The 21,579-nt window shown below is 43.7% G+C and overlaps 1 protein-coding gene across 7 annotated transcripts in view; it reads right to left on the bottom strand.

The window, feature by feature from the left end:
• Positions 1 to 21,579, bottom strand: part of GPHN (gephyrin) — a 684,869-nt gene that overhangs the window by 493,573 nt on the left and 169,717 nt on the right. For 2 of the 7 annotated variants that reach the window (XM_029059899.2, XM_029059912.2), the window contains exon 1: positions 5,914 to 6,031. The exons of 1 other annotated variant lie outside the window; for it this stretch is intronic. In XM_029059899.2, the coding sequence (XP_028915732.2) occupies positions 5,914 to 6,022 (109 nt within the window). In that variant the 5' untranslated portion in view covers positions 6,023 to 6,031. Of the gene's footprint in view, positions 1 to 5,913; positions 6,032 to 21,579 lie in introns of those variants that run through there. 4 more of the 7 variants (XM_029059905.2, XM_029059921.2, XM_029059930.2 and 1 more) reach the window with 2 other exon arrangements.

Raw genomic sequence — 21,579 nt, 5'->3', positions numbered from 1 at the left:
TGCAGCAAGATAATATAATATATTTATTATAATGATGATAATAGTAATAATGAATTATTATTTATGAACAAGGCAGCTTGTTATGGACTCACCACCTCAATGCAGTAACAGTGCATTGTACTTGGAAGAATACAATTAAAAACAGTTGGGAGACATTCCCTGCCCACAACCAGCTTACAGTCTAATGGGGGAGACGGACATTGACCTAAATAAAAAAATAACAATATGCATTATGGGCTTACTCTGCAGCAAGCACTGTAGAGCTGGAGGAAGGCAACCTAATGATTGCGGGGATGTAAAGCTTCTCTCTGAGAACAGATTGGAAAGGTTAGGAGTCTTCCGTCTGGAGAGATACATGCTGAGGGAGGACACGGTTAACACCTACAAGTTTGTGAAAGGGTGGGCAGAGCAAACATGGAATTATTGTTCCCGAATTCCCACGATAGAACGAGGGATCACCCAAGTTGGAAGGGAGACAAACGAGAGGAAGACTGCAGTCAGTTGGCATTCGCGGATCTGTCGTCCGCAGCTCGGCTTGGTCAGTGCAGCGGGGCACGGGGCCTCGGTCTCGGCCCCACGCCCCGCTGTCCCTTCTGCTCGGCCACAGACCTGCCTCTCAGAGGCTGGCCGGCCACCCCCGCCGGGAAGCCTGGATGGCCGGGAATTGTTGGATAAACTTGCACTGCTCGGAGTGCAGCTGTCGTCAGGCACAGATGGTATTCGCGGGGGCTTCTCTAACCAAGCCCCCGCAAATACCGAGGGATTACTGCACTCTTTCAAACAGCAGGTAGTCGTGGAATTCGTTATCACGGGAAGTTATGCAGCCTGAAAATATGAGCAGATTCAAAGGAGCTTGAACAAACTCCTGGATGGGAAGAACGGAATGGGTGGCTTGAGGGAAAACTAGGGAGGCTGGCAGTAACATCCCTCAACATTTACGATGGATGTCAAAGAGGGCAACCTTCATAAAGTCGTTTCAAGAACTGTGGAGACAATACTAGGCTGGACTGGCCACTGGTCTAAACTGAATGACGACATTTAATTTTTACGAGATGTTCTTCCCCTTGACGCTGTTTAGTGCCATTGTTCTTGTCTGTCCGTCTCCCCCGATTAGACTGTAAGCCCGTCAAACGGCAGGGGCTGTCTCTATCTGTTGCTGACTTGTTCATCCCAAGCGCTTAGTACAGTGCTCTGCACATAGTAAGCACTCAATAAATACTATTGAATGAATTTAATGCTTTACAGAAAGGCAGAGAGGCCTAATGGAAAGAGAAAGCACCTGGGAATTCAGACCACCTGGCTTCTAAGCCCAGCTCTGCCACTTGACTGCTTTGCGACCTTGGTCAAGTCACTTGTCTGTCCCTCAGCTTCCTCATCTATAAAATGGGAAGTAAATACATGAGCTCCCTCCTACTTAAAACTGTGACCAGTTTATGGGGATTATGTCTGACCAGATTTTCTTCTACCTTAGGGCTTGGTAGAGTGTTCTGCAAAATGTAAATGCCTAACAGATAACACAGTTATTATGCTTATGAACTCTTTCTTAGAAAGATACCAACCCCCACCTCCATCTCCTGACTCATGCAGTAACCTCTGTCCTGGAATTCTCTGCTTCCCCCAATCCAAAGCCCTCCTGCATGCCCATTTTTTTCCAAAGATGCCTTCCCCAAATAATGCCCAGTATCCCAAGTCACATAAAACCATCAGCCATCTCCACACCTATGTAAGAAAAGCAGCATGGCCTAGTGGCAAGAGCACAGGCTTGGGAGTCAGAGCTTGTGGGTTCTAATCCCCACTCTGCCACTTGTCTGCTGTGTGACCTTGGCCAAGTCACTTCACTTCTCTGGGCCTCAGTTACCTCATCTGTAAAATGAGGATTGAGACTGTGGGCCCAAGTGGGACAACCTGATTTCCTTGTACCCGTCCCAGCGCTTAGAAGAGTGCTTGGCACATAGTAAGAGTTTAATAAATACCATAATTATTTACTTATACCCATCTTCAGCAATTTATGCATTCAATTATACATCCAATAACAATCAGATTACTCTGCAAATACTTTAATTTACTGAGCACTGTGTTCAGAGCACTGTACTAGGTGCTTGGAAAGTACAATTCAGCAATTTAATCTAAGTGCTTAGAACCATGCTCTGCACACAATAAGCATTCATTCAAATGCATGTGAGTGCTTAGGGAGCACAGCACTGTACTGAGCACTTGAGAGAGTACAACAATAAACTGACATTCCCTGCCCACAACAAGCTTATAGACTATCCACCTCCCCCATTAAGGTGTAAGATCATTTTGGGAGTTGCTTACTTTGCACTTCTCAAATGCTTGGTACATTTCATTGCACCCACTGGATCTTATTTTACCACTACTGACTACTACTACTAATAATAATGATAATGATGGTATTTGTTAAGCACTTACTATGTGCCAGGCACTGTACTAAGCACTGGGGGAACTACAAGCAAATCAGGTTGGACGCAGTCCCTGTCCTATATGGGACTCACAGTCTCAATCCCCATTTTACAAATGGGGTAACAGGCATGGAGAAGTGAAGCAGCTGCCCGAGGTCACACAGCAGACACACGGCAGAGTGGGGATCGGAACTCATGACTGACTCCCAGGTCTGTGATCCATCCACTGTGCCACGCTGCTTCCCCTATTTCTACTGTTTAGACTCTGCCAATCAATGGCATTTACTGAGCACTTATTGTGTGCAGAGCACTGTACTGTGTGCTTGGAAGAGTACCAGACAACAGAGTGGAGAGACACTCTCCGTGCCCGCTATGAGCTTACAGACTTGAGCCATACAAATTGTGGGCAGGGATTGTTTCTATTTTGCTGAAATGTACTTTCCAAGCACGTAGTATAGTGCTCTGCACATAATAAGCGCTCAATAAATGATTGAATGAATAAATTATGGATATGCATATAAGTGCTATGGGGATGAGGGTGGCCTGAATACCAAGTGTCAGAAACCCTTTCTAATCTATACTCCAATTATCCTTATTTAATAAATACAAATGATGGCGATGTGGGAAAAATCCCAGATGCCTGAAGGAAATGGACCAAAAATACAAAATTATTAAGTGACAAAATTTAAAAAAAGGAAGAGAATGCATTTCTATTAATGCTTTTTTTTTTTGAAAGACTGTAAAGTCTCAGGACGGTTGAGTACTAACATTTTAGTGTGAACGCATTTCTGTGCTCACTGTGGGCAGGGAATGTGTCTATTACATTGCAGTTCCCAGAGCACTTAATCCAGTGCTTTGCACACAGTAAGCACTCAATACAACTGAATGAAAACAGATGGTGGTGGCAAAGGTATAAAAGGTATTCTTGAGTTCCCACTTCAGTGCTTAAATATGTTTTCTTTTACTATCTCCCCCTTTTAGACTGTGAGCCCATTGTTGGGCAGAGATTGTCTCTGTTGCTGAATTGTACATTCCAAGTGTTTAGTACAGTGCTCTGCACACAGTAAGTGCTCAATAGATATGACTGAATGAACAAAATGTCATTAGTTACTGTAGAAATATCCACCCCAAAATGTATGAAACATTAAGTTTCAATAGGAAATCCACATCATACATGCAAACATTCAGTCGTATTTATTCAGCGCTGTGTGCTGAGCACTGTACTAAGCACTTGGGAAAGAACAATACAACAGTGACAATCCTTGCCTATGAGTTCACAGTCTAGACAGAGGTCCTCTTGCCACCTCGGTAAAGAAAATAAGCTTCGTGTAAAAAGCGATGCCTAATTACATAGTGCAGACAACACTGAACTCACTCTAACAACTGATACAAGGAGTGATATTTATGGCCAGCTGAATACTATATCTTGTAAAATCACCTGTGTGCAATCACAATGATTGATTTTCCATGAATGGCTGAGTTGCCAGCAGCTGGTGCAAATTCCTTATTGATCACACCTATCAACGGCTAGCTCTCCAGCATGTGTTGGAACAAGTCTAACTAGTTCAGTAATGGTTTCTTCTTAATTCCCCTTCAGATAGGTCCCCGTCCCCAAAAGAGGGTAATGTAAAACTGTCAAGGGGTGTCAGAGATGTCCTGGGGAACTGTGGGAGACATTTCTGTACTTTTGGTGAGACAAAGGCCGGGGTTGGATTCCAGGCAGTCCTTCAGTCTGCGGCTTGAACAGCCTCAGTAAATGGCTTTGGGGCAGACACACTTCTATCCCGCTCCCAGCTGTGGCTGTTCAGGGCACAGTCAGGGTGCTTTGACCTCCAAGGTCCCCAGACCCTTTTGATTGGCAGGTCAGAGTCATTACCACCGCAGTCAACACTGGAAGTGTCCCACATCAAAGAGAACCTACCTTGAGGCTAAACCTTTCATCTACTGGGCGAGAAATGATTCCAGCTAGTGCACCCAAAAATTGTTCAGAAAAACAGCTGTCACTAACCTAGGTCTCTTAATGAAAAAGCCCCTTGGAGAGAATGTCAGGGGTCGGTTGTGGGATGAAGGAAACTCATTCATTTGATCATATTTGAGCACGTACTGTGTACAGGGCATTATACTGACCACTCGGGAGAGGGCAATAACACATTCCCGCCCACAATGAGCTTACCGTCTAGAGGTACAGGTGAATGCCCCTCCCCAACAACAGGATTATCCTTTAGGAATAGCATAGGTTCAGAATTTAAATTCATAGGCACCATCTTATTTTATGAAACTGAGAACCTCATCCTTGTAAACCCTTCAGGAACATACAGCATTAACTGCTGAAGTTGTAAGCTACTACATAGAAATCAAGTGGAATCTAAAAGCAAATCAAATCCTGGATTGCAATTGATTATTCAATCAATTGTATTTATTGAGCACTTACTATGTGCACAGCATTGTACTAAGCACTTATTGAGCACCTACTCTGGGCAGAGCACTGGGACCAAGATCTTGGAAAAGTATACGGGGTTTGAAAACACACTCCTTACAATATAGGCAAGCAGACCCAAACTGAATTAGAAATAGGAAGATGGGGAAAAAAAATGTGCATAGGTTATGTGGTTGCCCTGACCTCTCCTTTTCTGTAGTCTTGCATTTACTCCTGGCTCCTTGCTGACCTCCCTGCCTCCTGTTTCTCCCCACTCTAAGTCACTCTGCTGCCTGGATTATCTCTGGATCAAACTGTTGGGTTCATGTTTCCCCCTCCTCAAGAACCTCCAAGACTTGCCCAGCCACCTCCGCATCAGAAACTCCTTACCATAACCTGTAGAATACTCAATCATCTTGCCCCTTCCTACCTTACCTCCCTGATTTTGTACTCCATCCCAGCCCACTAACTCCATCCCCTAATGCCAACCTACTCACTGTATCTCCATCTCCTCTAACTCCCCACCCACCACTGACAGCCTGCCCCTGACTTACAACTCCCTCTCTAGTCAGATCCTTCAGAAGATCACTCTACCCACTCTGCCATAAGGAAGGTCTTCTCCAATTTTCATGACAAGAAGTAAATTGCCTTAGTGGATAGAGCATGGGCCTGGGGGTCAGAAGGACCTGGGTTTTAATCCTGTCTCTGCCACTTGTCTGTTGGGTGACCTTGGGCACATCACTTCACTAGGCCTCAGGTCCCTTATCTGTAAAATGGGAATTGGGAGTGTGAGCCCCATATAGGACAGGGACTGTAGAGAAGCAGTGTGGCTTAGGGGAAAGAGCACAGGCTTGGGAGCCAGAGAAAGTGGGTTCTAATCCTATCTCTGCCACTTGCCTGCTGTGTGATTCTGGGCAAGTTACTTCACTTCTCTGTGCCTCAGTTCCCTCATCTATAAAATGGGGATTAAGATGGAGCACCCCACATGAGACAACCCTCTAATCACTAAGGTTACTATAAAAGTTTTTTTCCTTAATTTAACCAGCAAACAAAGCAGTGACACATACACTCACTCACTCCAAGGGTCCAATACAAGTCTGTGATCAAAGGACTGCCAGTGCTTCTTCTTCATCCTTCTGAGTGCTGCTCCTGCTTCTCCAGCTTGCTCCTGCACCCTCTTCAACATTCTCCTCTTCTTTGCTTATAACCCCTGAACACAACCGCTTTTAATCTGCTTTAGGCATGGCAGCTGTGGCTCTACGTAGCAGTCACTGACTGGTCCAGGCCCTTTACGGGGTAGAACAGGGAGACAAAGCCTCGCTTCCCTCCATCTTCCACCCCCACAGGCCTGCAATCACCTGTCTCATATAGAGCCTATTAGTACTTTCACAAAGCCTCTTCCTTGTTGTTCATGAGAACACAAACAGTCATGGACAAGGCAGCTTGTTATGGGCTCGCCACCTCACCACAGTCCTGCCTTCTTTCCCCTAGGCCACACTTTCTGTGCTTGTCGTTATTTCAGCCACCCTTTGCCCAATTCCTCAGTTTTCCTCTTGAAGTGGGAGAGCTAAGGTAGATAGGTGAATCAGTTTCCTCCTCCTCCCACTCCAATTCCCCATCCGAAACTGATTGATATGGAGGGGCTGGGATTTCACCCGTTCTGGTGATATCAGCCTGGTGAGATAGAATTATGTGCCCTTCTTAGTCAGGGCTGTGTTCACAGATGAAGTTAATCGTTGAACGTACATCCATTGGGAGGCGTGAGCTTCCTTTCAGATGTCTTGATAGCACATTTCTATCTTTTTTCTGGAATATTCTGTGACCATTTAAAAGAGTTCCGCAACTTACACTGCGGGCACAGATGTATGGAGTCCTTTTATTAAATAATCCCTTCAAAATGGAATTTCTCTCACCCATAACAACAGAGGATTACAGAGAGGTGTAGAAATATTCTTTAGCCAAGCACACTTCACCTTGCAAAATTTCCTAAAATCCAGAGATCTCACTTCATAAATTAAATTAATATAGACATGCTGGATTCTGTTGGTTTCTATATATAAGAAAGTGCCATTTTAATGACCCCTCTGACCTAAATCTGTACTTATCTAAATATGTTCCTAAGTCATTTGAATCAGTTTAACCGTAGAACATTTTCACATTCACTTTAATAAATGAAGTTTATTATTGAGGCGTTTGTTAAAAAGGGAGGGACACACAAATATAATAATAATAATTAGGGTATTTGTTAAGCTCTTACTGTGTGCCAAGCACCATTCTAAGTGCTGGGGTAGATACAAGGTAATCAGGTTGTCCCACGTGGGGCTCACAGTCTTAATCTCCATTTTACAGAGGAGGTAAAGGAGGCACAGAGAAGTGAAGTGACTTGCCCAAGGTCACACAGCAGACAAGTGGCAGAGCCGGGAATAGAACCCACGTCCTCTGACTCCCAAGGCCTTGCTCTACTCACTAAGCCATGCGGGGTTGTAAGACCAATGAAGAGCTTGCAAATGAGGCTAAGAAGGATGAGGCAGAAGAAAAGGGGGGCCTCAAACAGAGCCTCTTTTGACTGCATTGGCTTTACTTTTTTTGATCTTTGGCTTGGAAGAGTATCAGCTGAATTTTCCTAAGGTTTAAAAGGTGCATAATTACAGGTTCATAGGATTGGGTAAGGGAGAAGCATTTGTGAACTGCAATAAAGTAATCCTTTTGATGCGTTTGGAACATCCTCATCCCGTGCAATTATACGGTGCAGGGCTTAGTTTTCAAAACAGAGGAAAATTGAGCACGATTTTTAAAAATGCAATGTTTTACTTCAATATTCGCTTCGGAAATTTTGTAAAAATTAGAAATCAGGAATGCCCATTTTGGATCTAGAAACTGACCTAATTTTGAAATTGATCGCTTTCTTGATTAAACTGAAATACACTGGATTTCACAACCGTGATCATTTATTCAAGTATAACTAATACTTGGTTTACAAAAGTCAATGAATTATAATGTAAAGGAGAGGTTATTGGAAAAACCAAAGAAAAGTAACATAGGATGTTCTAAATGTCCCATTTTAGAGTTTTCTGTTCTGTTCACATCTTATCAGAGATTGTGAGTCCCTGAGGGACAGCCACCTTGTTTAATTTCCACCTATGTATTCTCTCCCAGCATTCGACATAGTGTTCTGCACACAGTAAAGTGCTTAATAACTTCTATTACTATTTATCCTTGAAAGACATTTAATTTATAATAATAATAATGTTGGTATTTGTTAAGCGCTTACTATGTGCAAAGCTCTGTTCTAAGCGCTGGGGGGATGTAAGGTGATCAGGTTGTCCCTCATGGGGTTCACAGTCTTCATCCCCATTTTACAGATGAGGTAACTGAGGCCCAGAGAAGTGAAGTGACTTGCCCAAAGTCACACAGCTGACAAGTGGCAGAGCTGGGATTAGAACTCATGACCTCTAACTCCAGAGCCCGGGCTCTTTCCACTGAGCCACGCTGCTTCTCTATATAATAGCCACTTGCTAGCTGTGTGACTTTGGGCAAATCACTTAACTTCTCGGTGCCTCAGTTCCCTCATCTGTAAAATGGAGATTAAGACTGTGAGCCCCACGTGGGACAACTTGATTCCCCTGTGTCTACCCCAGCGCTTAGAACAGTGCTCGGCACATAGTAAGCGCTTAACAAATACCAACATTATTATTATTATTATTATAATATATATTATATATATATATATCTGCTGTGATAACCACACAATCAATTCTCAATATATCAAATACCTAATTTGTAGCACCAAAATATAGCATTTACTGAAATACAAGCTGTAGGTGTATTTTTTTAAATGGTATGTGTTAAGCACTTCCTATGTGTCAGGCACTGTATTAAGCACTGGAGTAGATATAAGCTAATCAGGTTGGCTACTGTCCATGTTCCACATGGGGCTCACGGTCTTAATCCCCATTTTCCAGATGAGGTAACTGAGGCGCAGAGAAGTGAAGTGACTTGCCCAAGGCCATGCTGTTCAACGATCTGGCGAAGAGGAAGTCTGCGGCCCTCTCTTGGGTTCCATAAGGCCACGAAGGGTGGCCATCCAGGTCAGATGGGAGAAGAGGGGGAGAGAGATGTTGCGGACACTCTCTCTTTGCTCTGAGCTGGTGGTCGGAATGGGATTGTTCTCCAGGATCTGGGATACCAAGAAGCCACTCCGTACGCAGTCCCCTGGTCAGAGACTCTAGAAAAAGGCTCCCATTTCCAGCAGGAACAGCAATGGCACCAAAACCCTAGCTGCAGGCCGAGGGAGAGGTGGGGGAGAGGTGTAGACACTGCTGCTTTCCTCTCCAGGTCACTTAGTGACTGGCTGAGTGAATATTTGTGAAAGAGAGAAAGCAAAAGAGAGGAGAGGATGAGAGAAAAAGAGAAAGAGAAAAAGAGCAAGAGGGAGGGAGAAAAAGTGGCTGTGAATAATAGGGGATGAATAGAAATGTGTGTGAGAGCAAATGGATATGTTTAAGATGGTGTGAGTGTCTTTCTCTTTCTCCTGTGTCTCTCGTCTTTCTCCTGCTTTCTCCCACAGTTCTGGCCTTGGTCCTCCACATGCTGACAATGAGTGTGTGCATCCAATATGTGGAGGTTGCATTGTCAGGGAATAGGCTGGGAACATAGGGCTCTGTTGAAGGACATCTGGCTAGGAGAAATGGTGTGGCTTAGTGGATAGAGCATCGGCCTGGGAATCGGAAGGACCTGGGCTCCAATCCCAGCTCAGCCACTTGTCTTCTTGATGACCTTGGGTAAATCATTTAACTTCTCTGTGTCTCAGTTACCTCATCTATAAAATAAGGATGAAGACTGAGAGCTGGATGTGGGACAGGAACTGTGTCCAATTTGATGACCTTGTATCTTCCCCAACACTTAGAACAATGCCTGGCACATAATCAAATGCTTAACAAATATTATCCTTTTATTATTGTCATTATTATTAACATTATTAGTTGCCTCATCTCTAAAATGGGGATTAAGGCTCTGAGTCCCACATGGGACTGTGATCAACCTGATTATCTTACATCTGGCACACAGATATATATGCCTGGCACAGAGAAAGCATTTAACAAACACCATTAAAAAAAAGTATTACTACCATCACAGAGATCAATGATAATACAGAAGGAGTTATGATTATGACGATGTATGAAGTATGAGTCAAGAACTATGCTCACCCTATAATGATTAAGCATATAGAGCTGTTCTTAAAATATTGACTTTCCCTTTTCGGATTCGGGAAGCAACAATAAAGGATTTGCTCACAAGCGAAGAGAAAACCACAGTGCTACAAGGAGAATCTGAAGCTCCAGAATCCCACATCATCCAACCTCGATATTGACAGAACCTCTGCGTACAGTCATTCCTTTCTTCTATATCTGTTGAAGGCAAATTGAGGGCATCTCCTAATCTTGCTGACATATTGGAATAAGAAGTCAGTTGCTTATTCTTCAACCAACCACCACCATCTTTCGGTTCCTCTGATCTACTGACCACAGGTGCCATTTTAGGCAAGATAGTTCCAAGTCTTTGAACTTCCTCATTAAGAAATTCCCCCCATCATGGAAATAGAATCAGGTGCAGCTCTAGTGAAGCTGGGGCATACACAGTGGCTGGAACTCTTTAGGATGTCATGAGATGGATTCAGCTCCAGAACCTATCCACAGAGCAGGAGGCCAGTATTGCTTATTGGCAAAAGGGACATTTTTAGAAAATGATAATTTCATTAAAATAATAAATTAAAAAAACAACAACTAGGCAGTCAAAGTTAAAATTTTCATTGCCAATTTGAAAGTGACAGTAAGCCACTTTAGCCACTCTTTTGGTATTACTCTACATTAAAAGCCCAGAACATTCACCACGGCTCTGTAACAGCCCAACCCTTTTTTTTCCCTTCAAATACCCTATTACAGACCACTTGTCCAGTCATTTATCCAAACCATTCTTCTATTTGGTCTGAATCTGTATGCAAAATGCCCTCTGGTTACAGATTCCACATGCTTCCACTTTGTGAGCACTGGAGATCTCTGGCTTCAGTAAATCCTGATGGAGATAAGACCATATTAGCATAATGACTCAAAATTCATGGGGTGCAATTTTCAAGAAGAGTGTGAAGAAACTGGAGTGAGTAGAAAAGAAAGAAATGAAAATTATTACAGAAATTAGACTTGGGCTCTCTATGTAAGAGAGAAAAGCAATGAAATTAGTTTGTAAAAAAGTGATTGAAGAGAATTACTAATGTAAGTAAAGGGTGATGAAAAAAGGTCATCTTCCCTGAAGATAGAAAAATAGGAAAAAAGCTTAAGTTGCTTTAATGTACTCAGAAGATTTTCTGGCAAAAGAAACAGAATTAATGGGGATAACAGATCTATTTTTGCTGCACAGTCTAAATACAGAATCGATAAGTATCTCAGAATAGTTTAGAAGCTGTCTTCCTCTGGCACTAGATCTGATGAGGTCCATTCCAATGTAGTGGCTCTCTCAGATTTGGTTCTGGGGGGTGTTTTGCCACAGAATACTGAATTATAAATGACCTAAACTAATATGAAAGGAAGTTCATATTAATGAAAACCTACTGCCACTGCAGAGGCATAGCCCAGGGCAATCATTCGATTGGAAAAATCAGAACCGGAATCAGATGCTTCTGATAAACTCGGCTTCAGCACTAAGAAAAGGCCAGGGAAAAATATCATCTGTTAATTGCAAACGGTCCTGGACAGTTTTAGCAAATTTAATGAGATATTCTTTTAATTCAGTGTCTCTGGAATAAAAAAGTTCCTTATGTTGCACTCCTCCACCTTATAATATCAACTGGACAAGTGGTTCTGAATTTATTTAGTCCCAGTATTTCAAATCTCAAGTTAATTTCAACTAATTAAGTAGAGCTCCCCTCTTGATAATGAGGCTGAAGTTGTTCCAGGCTAACTCCAGGCTCCTAAGCATACTCAACCCCTTTGGAAATAATGGTTTCCGAATAGTTTGTGTGCCTTTCTTAATTTTTCTAAGCTCATTATAGTCAGTCTTTACCAGAAATGCTCTATAGGAATTTCTCAAATGTCCTTCCAAACCTGGAGTCCAAAACTAAGCATGATATTGTAGTAGGGTTTTAGGTGGGGGCTGAGTATTGTTGGATTCTCCCAAACCCTTAGTACAGTGCTCTGCACACAGTAAGTCCTCAATAAATGCAACTGATTGAGTATAGAAGAATTTTTTTCCAGGCGCTTACATGATTTACTCTTGCTAAACCCAAGAATCATTTTCTTTCTTAAAAAAAAAACAAACCTCCCAAAACCGCCTTCAGAGCTATACTGTTGGTTCACTTAGCTTTTGATCCATTACAATTGGCTTTCTCCACTATGGCTATAAAATGGGAAAAAGACTACCTATGCTCCAAGCACTTTTAGAAGGGGCTAGTTTGTTTTGTCTCCAAGAATATCAATTTACCTCTTCTTGTTTATCCTCATTTATCCTGTTTTTCCTCATCTCTTATCTCTCATTTGCTTAGGTACACAAAACGTGTGGAACGGGAGATTAGGAATATAAATCCACAATAATGCCCAAACTTCCATTTGACCCAATAATTTCCTACTCCTACCCATCAAACCTTTTAGCAAATCTGCTAAGAACATAACCGACTCATTCTAATCTCAACTACTTTGATCGCCCCTGCTCTCCCTCAGATGGAGATGCAAGTGCTTAGATCAGTGCTCTGCATGCAGTAAGCGCTCAATAAATACGATTGAATGAAATGAACAGTGAAACCAATCTATATTCATTCATATCATATTCATTAATATTAAAATGAATGTGAATAGCCTATTGCTTACTCAGCTCCTACTCTGTGCATACCATTATTTTAACCACTTGGGGAAGATCAACAGAATTAGTAGACCCAATACCCATCTTTAAGAATTTCTAATCTGTCTAAATCTACTCTTTAGACCCTCGCTAAAGTAAATTACAGGGAGGAAGAAGAGTATAGGTAATATGTACACCTGGACATAAAGGGATGGCGTGTACTTTTTTTTTTTAATATGGTATTTATTAAGCACTTACTATGTTCCAGGAACTGTTCTAAGTGCTGGGGTAGATACAAGCTTCCTGTATTCACCTCCCCCAGAACACTCATATACATATCTGTAATATCTGTAATTTATTTATTTATATTTTAATGATGGTACTTGTTAAGCGTTTACTTTGTGCCAGGCACTGTACTCAGCTCTGGGTGGATATAAGAAAATCGAGTTAGACACGGTCCCTGCCCCATATGGGGCTCACAGTCTCAATCCCCATTTTACAGATGAGGTAACTGGGGCCCAGAGAAGTGAAGCAACTTGCCCACGGCCATACCAGACAAGTGGCAGAGTTGGGATTAGAACCCATGACCTTCTGACTGCCAGGCCCATGCTCTATCCAATAGGCCAGGCTGCTTTATATTAAAACCTGTCTCCCTGTCTAGACTGTAAGCTCTTTTTGGTCAGGGAATGTGTCTGCTATATTGTTGTGTTGTACTCTCCTAAGCACTTAGTACCATGCTCTGCACACAGTAAGTGCTCAATAAATAAAATTATTGATTGATTGCCTTGAAACCGACTGTCAGGAATTTCTGCTTGACATTCTGTATTTACCCTAACATTTAATAGTGTTTTTTGCACATCGTAAGCACTTAACAAATACCACTGTTGAGAAGCAGCGTGGTTTAGTGGAAACAAGCCTGGGCTAGGGAGTCAGAGATGGTGAGTTCTAATCCCAACTCCGCCACTAATCAGCTGTGTGACTTTAGGCAAATCACTTAACTTCTCCGTGCCTCAGTTACCTCATCTGTAAAATGGGGATGAAAACTGTGAGCCCCACATGGGACACCCTGATTGCTTTGTATCTACCCCAGCTTGGCACACAGTAAGCGCTTAACAAATACCACCATTCATCCATTCATTCATTCATTCAGCAGCCACAATTTTAGAAGAGTGAAACTTTCAAAAGGCAGAAAATCATTAAATTAAAAGTTGACCGTTCTAGTTGAGACAGACGATGGACCGGACATTCTTTCAACTACCATATAACTATTAAAATACTTGTGCATTTCTGGAGAGACAGACTTCAACTAGGAATCATGATCTTGAAACATCTTAAATAAATTGAAGTTTGATCAACTCTTTAAAGGATGATGGGTTACATGACTTTTTATTATACGTGCTTGTGATTACTCTTTCATGGCCTTTATAGAAAAGTCTTATATTGAATAAGTTCGATGTTAGGTTGGCACATTATCACTTTTCTGATTTTCCAAGTTCAGAAATGATACGAAAGTAATAGCGATTCTACACTGATGTAAATACACCAGCAAACTTCCTTAGTGCCTGAAGTTCTGAAACTATTTTCTCCTAAGTCAGCGCAGTTCTCATCCGTACATACGATAAGAAGCAGCATGGCCTAGTGGAAAAAGCACAAGCTAGGGAGTCAGAGGACTTGGGTTCTAGTCCTGACTCTCCCAGCCATTTGCTGTGAGACCTTGGGCAAGTCTCTGTACCTCAGTTATCTCATCTGTAAAATGGATATTAAGGTTGTGAGCTCAATGTGAGACACGGAGTGTGTCCAACCTGATATCTTATATCCACCCCAGCACTTACTACAGTGCCTGGGACACAGTAAGCGTTCAACACACACCATTAAAAAAAAGATATTTAGTGAAGACACCCAACAGGCAATGAATGGAGAATACCAGCCATGGCTCTCTTTCCTGAATTCAGAAGATTCCATCAAACTTGGTGACTGGATCTCATTCCCAGATGATTTTCTGGGCAATTGGTGCTACAACAATACATTTCCTAGTTCCCTTTCAGACCCTTGATTTTAGCTCTGTCTCAAACAGAAGCCCAGACACTTTTTCAACTAGAGTTTACCAATAACAGAGTTCCTTGCCAGTGTTTCTCAAAATATGGCCGCTGAGCCACTGAATCTTGAAATAAATGTTAATTTACAGATATATTCCGAAGTTTATTTGGCTTCTCAATGTGTGAATATCATAAATAATTAAAATTATATCCGATAATAATTAGAAGCAATATTTTACTTTTTAATAGAGTATGCAATGGAAAATGACTGTTTAAATAAAAATGCATTTTCTTCATATATATGTTCTATATTTCCTTTTTGATCATATTTAGACCTGAAAAGTGAAAGTGAAGTTTTTGGATTCAGCCCAGAGGGATTAAAAATCACTTTTGCCACAGGACTAATAGAGTACAAGTTTTCTCACACTGCTTTGAAGAGCGGAGCCTGACCTATGGAGCTCACGCTACAATCTTCAGTCCTCATTGCCCAACTTCAAGCATGAAGTGACTGCATAGCGGACAAGGAGGGAGCCACATAGTACTAATTGTATTGGGATTTTGTGACATGGATGAGCCCCGGGGATTTGGAATAAGACTAGAAGCTCACTTAAGCGAATCAGACATTTACTATTCAAACCCCTTCGCAGAAAGCCTCATGACGCTATATTCCCCCATGAAAATGAGCCCTGTAAATCCTCACTTTTTTCAGTTGTATTTGATTCTCCACTGCCTCTCATTTGATCAACGATTCACTTTCCCAAATAATGCATTGCTCTGCACCCAGGAAGCGCTCAATAAATATGACTGATCAAGTGAATTTGGTCGTGACTCATTCTCATCCTCTTCCAATGCAGGCCTCTCGCTCACTCCCTTCCTCCTGCCTGGAACTTCTTCCCCCTTCAGACATGACAGATCACAGCAGTCCCCATCTTCAAAGCCCTCCTGAAATCACATCTCCTTCAGGAGACCTTCCCACGATTAATTTCCTCAGCCGATATCCTGCCAACCTCCAGTTTGGCCCTCTGCATCATCTAAGCACTCAAGTATTCACACCTTTCCAGAGGACTTCTGAAATTATCTTACACATCCTATTACTTAAGCACCAACTCTTGTGCCTATCCCCTTTTCTTTCTTCCTCTTTTCTGTAAAGAATTTTAGATTCCACCCCTAGCTGGAAAGCTCTTTGAAGGCAGGGATCATTGAAGTGATATGGCTTAGTGGGAAAACCACAGGCTTGGGAGTCAGAGGACGTGGGTTTAATTCCGACTCCACCACTTGTCTGTTGTGTGACCTTGGACAAGCCACTTAACTTCTCTGTGCCTCAGTTACCTCCTCTGTAAAATGGGGATTAAGACTCTGAGCCCCGTGTGGGACAACCTGATTACCTTGTATCTACCCCAGCGCTTAGAACAGTGCTTGGGACGTGCACTTAGAACAGTGCTTGGCACATAGTAAGTGCTTTAAAAATATCATAATTATCATTATTGTCATGCTTACTAACACGACTGAACTCTCCCAAATTCTGCACACATTAGATGATCAGTGAATTCTACTGATTGACTGTTTTTTCCTAAGGAATGGGACCAGAAGAGCCTTCCAAACTGTCTCTTTTCACAAATGAGAGGTTAAATGTTTAACTGTGCCCAACCTGATTAACTTGTATCTACCCCAGCACTTAAAACAGTGTTTGGCACATAGTAATCAATAAATACTATTCTTTTTTAGATTGCTGCTGTTTACAGTGCTAAATAGATATGAGCAAGTTAGTGCCACTGAGTGAATCAATTTGGAAATGCTAAGATTTCTACATAATTTAGAAGGCACCGAATTACCCATAGAAAGTTATGGAAGCCTCAATGCCCAATTAAAATGATGTATTTACAAGTTGCCATTTTGAGAGAAAAAATAAATGACAGAAGAATTTCAACATATTAACAATGAGCCTTCCCTTAGAAAACAGTAGAGAATTATTTTTGAATTATGGTGAATGAAACTGAAAGAGAATACGATACCACAAGCATGTCGATCTCTTTGATAGTATGGTGCGGCGGCTTGAGGGGGCTTAATGCTCAGATACTCTCTTTGAAAGAGGCCTCAACTAATGACATGTGAACAACAAGACAAATCTAAAGTTCAGAGTTCCCACATTAAACAACTAGAAATCTGACCAAATGAAATTCCATGTTTAAAAGTCATTCAGTCTCAATCAGCATCCTCAATCATCAGGAAAGATGTCTTGGAAGGCCCATAAAAAGAATTGGCTATATTTAAAAAATGCTTGTTTTGAGCCCTCCTTGAATCGGAAGTGTGTTTTTTTAAAAAATATTCTATTTTGGGTCCCCTTCTCTTTTCACTTTACACACATCCTCTCTCGGGGTTTCTGCCACTACCTTTATACTTATGAATCCCAGACCTATTTTGCTAGTTCTGATCTCTTATCTTCTCTGCAGTTTCATATTGCCTCTCACTTCCACTCGTATATCCTATGCAGGCACCGTTCCGTGTATTTAAAATGGAATTCATTTTTCCTTCCAAATCCATTCCTTATCTAGCTTTTCCATCGCCGTAGACATCACCCACCATCTTTTGTGGAAACCTGAAATTATCCTGGACTCCTCAGTCTCTCTGGGCACTCACATTTAACCTCCAATTAAATCTCATCAGTTTTTCCTCCAAAATATTTCCCAGATCAGCGCGTTCCTCTCCATCCAAACAATCACCTCTTCGGTTCAGGTCTCTGTCTTATCCTTACTAGGTACTTATCGCATTACCTCCCCACTGGTCTCCCTGCCTCCAGATTTTTCCCTTTCCATTCTGTACTTCACTCCGATACCTGACTCATTTTTCTAAAACATCAAGCCAAACATGCTTCCTCACTACTCATAAATCTTCAGTAACCACCCAAACAGCTGTTCCAGGTTGTTCTTTTTAAGTTGCTGTGTTTAATGACTGCAGTACCTGGCACTGATTCCTCATTTTTTTTTCCTCCTCAACTCTGTTTCTGTATGAAGCTTTTGCTCAGAGCGAACCACTCCCTTCTTAATGGCAATGCGCCATATGGGCAGAGCTCAGCCAGGTTTAGCTGGGAAACTGTTTGAGGCTTTGTTTTACCATGTCCTTAAAATGTTTTGTTTGCCCTCCTTGTTTCTGCCAAAGTGGCAGAGACAGGATTCAAACCCATGACCTCTGACTCCCAAGCCCGGGCTCTTTCCACTGAGCCACGCTGCTCCTCCTTAATAAGCATTTAACAGATACCATAATACCATAACAAATAAATAATGCCCTCCCTCCTCATATCACATGGATATTTACTCTTCCCACCTCTAAACCTTATTGAAGGCCCATCTCCTCCAAGAAGCCTTCCTTGACTAAGCCCTCCTCTCCTCTTCTCCAATCCCTTTTGCGCCGCTTTTACTTGCTCTTTCATTCATCCTACCTCCCATCCCCACAGCTCATATGTACCTATCTGTATATATCTGGAATGTGCTGATTTACCTATTTACTTATTTATATTAATGTCTGTCTCCCGCTCTAGACTGTGAGCTCGTTGTGAGTAGGAATGCGTCTCTTTGTTGTTATGCTATTCCCAAGCGGTTAGTACAGTGCTTTGCATAAGGAAAACGCTCAATAAATATGATTGAGTGAATGAATAAACACCATAACAAAAGCTGTAAGCAATTTGAGGGCAGGGATCATTTCTTCCAACTCTACCGCTCTGACAAAGTAGATGGTCAATAAATACGACCAACTGATTGATTCCCTAAACATAACTTCTCTGTTAAGATTGCTATTATCTTTGGAGGTGAATAGGAAGAATGTGTCTCAGAAAGATCTAGTAGTGTGGTGTATACATACTTTTGTCCCTAAAGCGGCAAAAATAATATCTATTTTAAAAGACTCAGTGGCATCCTGGGATCACCTGTCTACAGAACTATAACGAATTGATCATTTTTCTGTGAGATGAAATTGAGTGGCTAAGTCAGTCAATACCCCTGATTCGCACTGGATGAAGGTCAGACTTCCCTCTCAGGGTCACACCTGGAGAGTTTCCAGTACTCTATCGGTCTCGGCTATGGGAGGGAGAGTCAAGCAGAGGGCTGTCCATTCCATTCCTAGCTTGGCCAGTCACTAACGAGTGGAAGGCCATCTGTTACAAGTCAAAACTCACCCGTGCCGGGCAGCAGCAGCATGGAAGAGAGTCAACGGCAGAGATTCAAGTTGACTGCGCGGAAGGAGTCGATGGTAAATGAAATCTGGAATTTTTTTATTGAGAAAACTCTATAGAATGACTGCAGATAGAGGTGGGGCATTGTGGGAGAGATGTGTCCATGGCTTCGCTCGACAGAATAGGAAGAGACACGAAGGTCAGACTGTAAGCTCATTCGGGCCAGTAACGTCTGCTAATTCTGTTATATTGTTTTTTCCCAAGTGCTAACTACTGTGCTCTGCACATAGTAAGCCCTCAATAAATATGATTGAATGAGTGAATGAAGAAGTGTGGACCTATACAAAGTCTTGTACTAAGCGTTTGGGAGAGTACAATACCTCTGGTGTGGGCAGGGATTGTCTCTCTTTATTGCTGAATTGTACTTTCCAAGTGCTTAGTACAGTGCTCTTTGGCGCGAAGGAGCAGCATGGCCTAGTGGAAAGAGCACGGGCTTGGGAGTCAGAAGTCGGGGGTTCTAATCAGCTTTCACCACTTGTCTGCTGTGTGACCTTGAGCAAGTGACTTAACTTCTCTGTGCCTCAGTCACCTCATCTCTAAAATGGAGACTGAGACTGTGAGACCCATATGGGACAATCTGATTACCTTATATTTACCCCAGCGCTTAGAACAGGGCTTGGCTATTACAGGCAGGCTACCTTTCATCCATGACCTTTTCCTCTCCCGCTCTCTCCTCCTCCTCGCCCTTTCGGAAACGTGGCTCTCTCCCGAAGACACGGTCTCCGCCGCCGCTCTCTCCAGCGGAGGCCTCTCCTTCTCCCACTCCCCCAGACTCACCGGTAAGGGAGGAGGCGGCGGCTTCCTCCTCTCGCCCCGTTGCCGCTTCCGCACTATCCCTCCTCCCCCCTCCCTCTCCTTCCCCTCCTTCGAAGCCCATATCATTCGCCTCTACCACCCACTCCGGTTACTTGTCGCCGTCATCTACCGCCCTCCCGGTCCCACCTCCGACTTCTTCAACCACCTTGACCCCTTTCTCACCTTCCTTCTCTCCTTCTCTCTGCCCACTCTGATCCTCGGAGACTTCAACATCCATACGGATGTACCCGACGACTGCTCTGCCGCCCGCCTGCTATCCCTCCTCGACTCTGCCGACCTCCTCTTCCACCATACCGCGCCCACTCACCGACTCGGTCACACCCTCGATCTCGTCATCTCCTACCGCTGCACTATCTCCTCCCTCACTGACTCTGAAATCCCTCTCTCTGACCATAACCTTCTCACCTGCCTCATCTCTCACACTCCCTCCCCCTGCAAATCTTCGCTACTGCCCCACAGAGACCTCCGCTCTCTCGATCCCATCCGTCTTTCCAATAGCATCTCGCCTCACCTTGCCGCCCTGTCCTCTCTCCCCACTCTCGACGATCAGGTCTCCGCTCTCAACTCCACCCTCTCTACTCATCTCGACTCTCTTGCCCCCCTTTCCCTCCGCCGCTCTCGCTCCACTAACCCACAGCCCTGGATCACCTCCTCCGTCCGCCTCCTACGCTCCTATGCTCGAGCGGCTGAGCGCTGCTGGTGAAAGTCCAAGCACCGAGCCGACCTCAGACACTTCAAATTTATCCTTTCCTGCCTTAACTCTGCCCTCTCCTCCGCCAGGCAAAGCTTCTTCTCCTCCCTCATCGACACCCATGCCCGTCACCCCCGCCGATTGTTCCGGACCTTTAACTCTCTCCTTAGGCCCCCTGTTCCTCCCCCTCCCCCATCTCTCACCCCCAATGATCTGGCCACCTATTTCCTCACGAAAATCAACACGATCAGGTCTGAGCTCCCCAAAGTCACCCCTCCGCCTCTCCCCTCCCCCCCACCGACCCCCTCCCCTACTTTCCCATCCTTCCCTGCAGTATCCTCAGAGGAGATCTCCTCCCTCCTCGCAGGTGCCACCCCCTCCCCCTGCGCCTCGGACCCCATTCCCTCTCACCTTCTTAAAACCATCGCCCCTGCCCTCCTACCTTCCTTAACTTCTATTTTTAACCACTCAATCTCCAAGGGCTCCTTCCCCTCTGCCTTCAAACATGCCCACGTCTCCCCCATCCTAAAAAAACCTGCTCTTGACCCCACTTCCCCCTCCAGTTATCGTCCTATCTCCCTACTACCCTTCCTTTCCAAAATCCTAGAACGAGTCGTCTACAATCGATGCCTAGAATTCCTTAACTCCCATTCTCTCCTAGACCCCCTCCAATCTGGCTTCCGTCCCCTCCACTGTACTGAGACTGCTCTCTCTAAGGTCACCCATGACCTCCTTCTTGCTAAATCCAATGGCTCCTACTCCATTCTAATCCTCCTTGACCTCTCTGCTGCCTTTGACACTGTCGACCATCCCCTCCTCCTCCATACCTTATCTCACCTTGGCTTCATGGACTCTGTCTTCTCCTGGTTCTCCTCTTACCTCTCTGGCCGGTCATTCTCAGTCTCCTTCGCCGGAGCCTCCTCCCCCTCCCATCCTTTAACTGTTGGAGTTCCTCAAGGGTCAGTTCTTGGCCCTCTTCTGTTCTCCATTTACACTCACTCCCTCGGTGAACTCATCCGCTCTCACGGCTTTGACTACCATCTCTACGCAGATGACACGCAGATCTACATCTCCGCCCCTGTCCTCTCCCCCTCCCTTCGGGCTCGCATCTCCTCCTGCCTCCGGGACGTCTCCACCTGGATGTCGGC

The sequence above is a fragment of the Ornithorhynchus anatinus genome, chromosome 1 (assembly GCF_004115215.2).
Source record: "Ornithorhynchus anatinus isolate Pmale09 chromosome 1, mOrnAna1.pri.v4, whole genome shotgun sequence".
Taxonomy (NCBI): Eukaryota; Metazoa; Chordata; class Mammalia; order Monotremata; family Ornithorhynchidae; genus Ornithorhynchus; species Ornithorhynchus anatinus.
The sequence above is the reverse complement of the archived record's forward strand: the minus strand, read 5'-3'. Positions and strand labels throughout refer to the sequence as shown.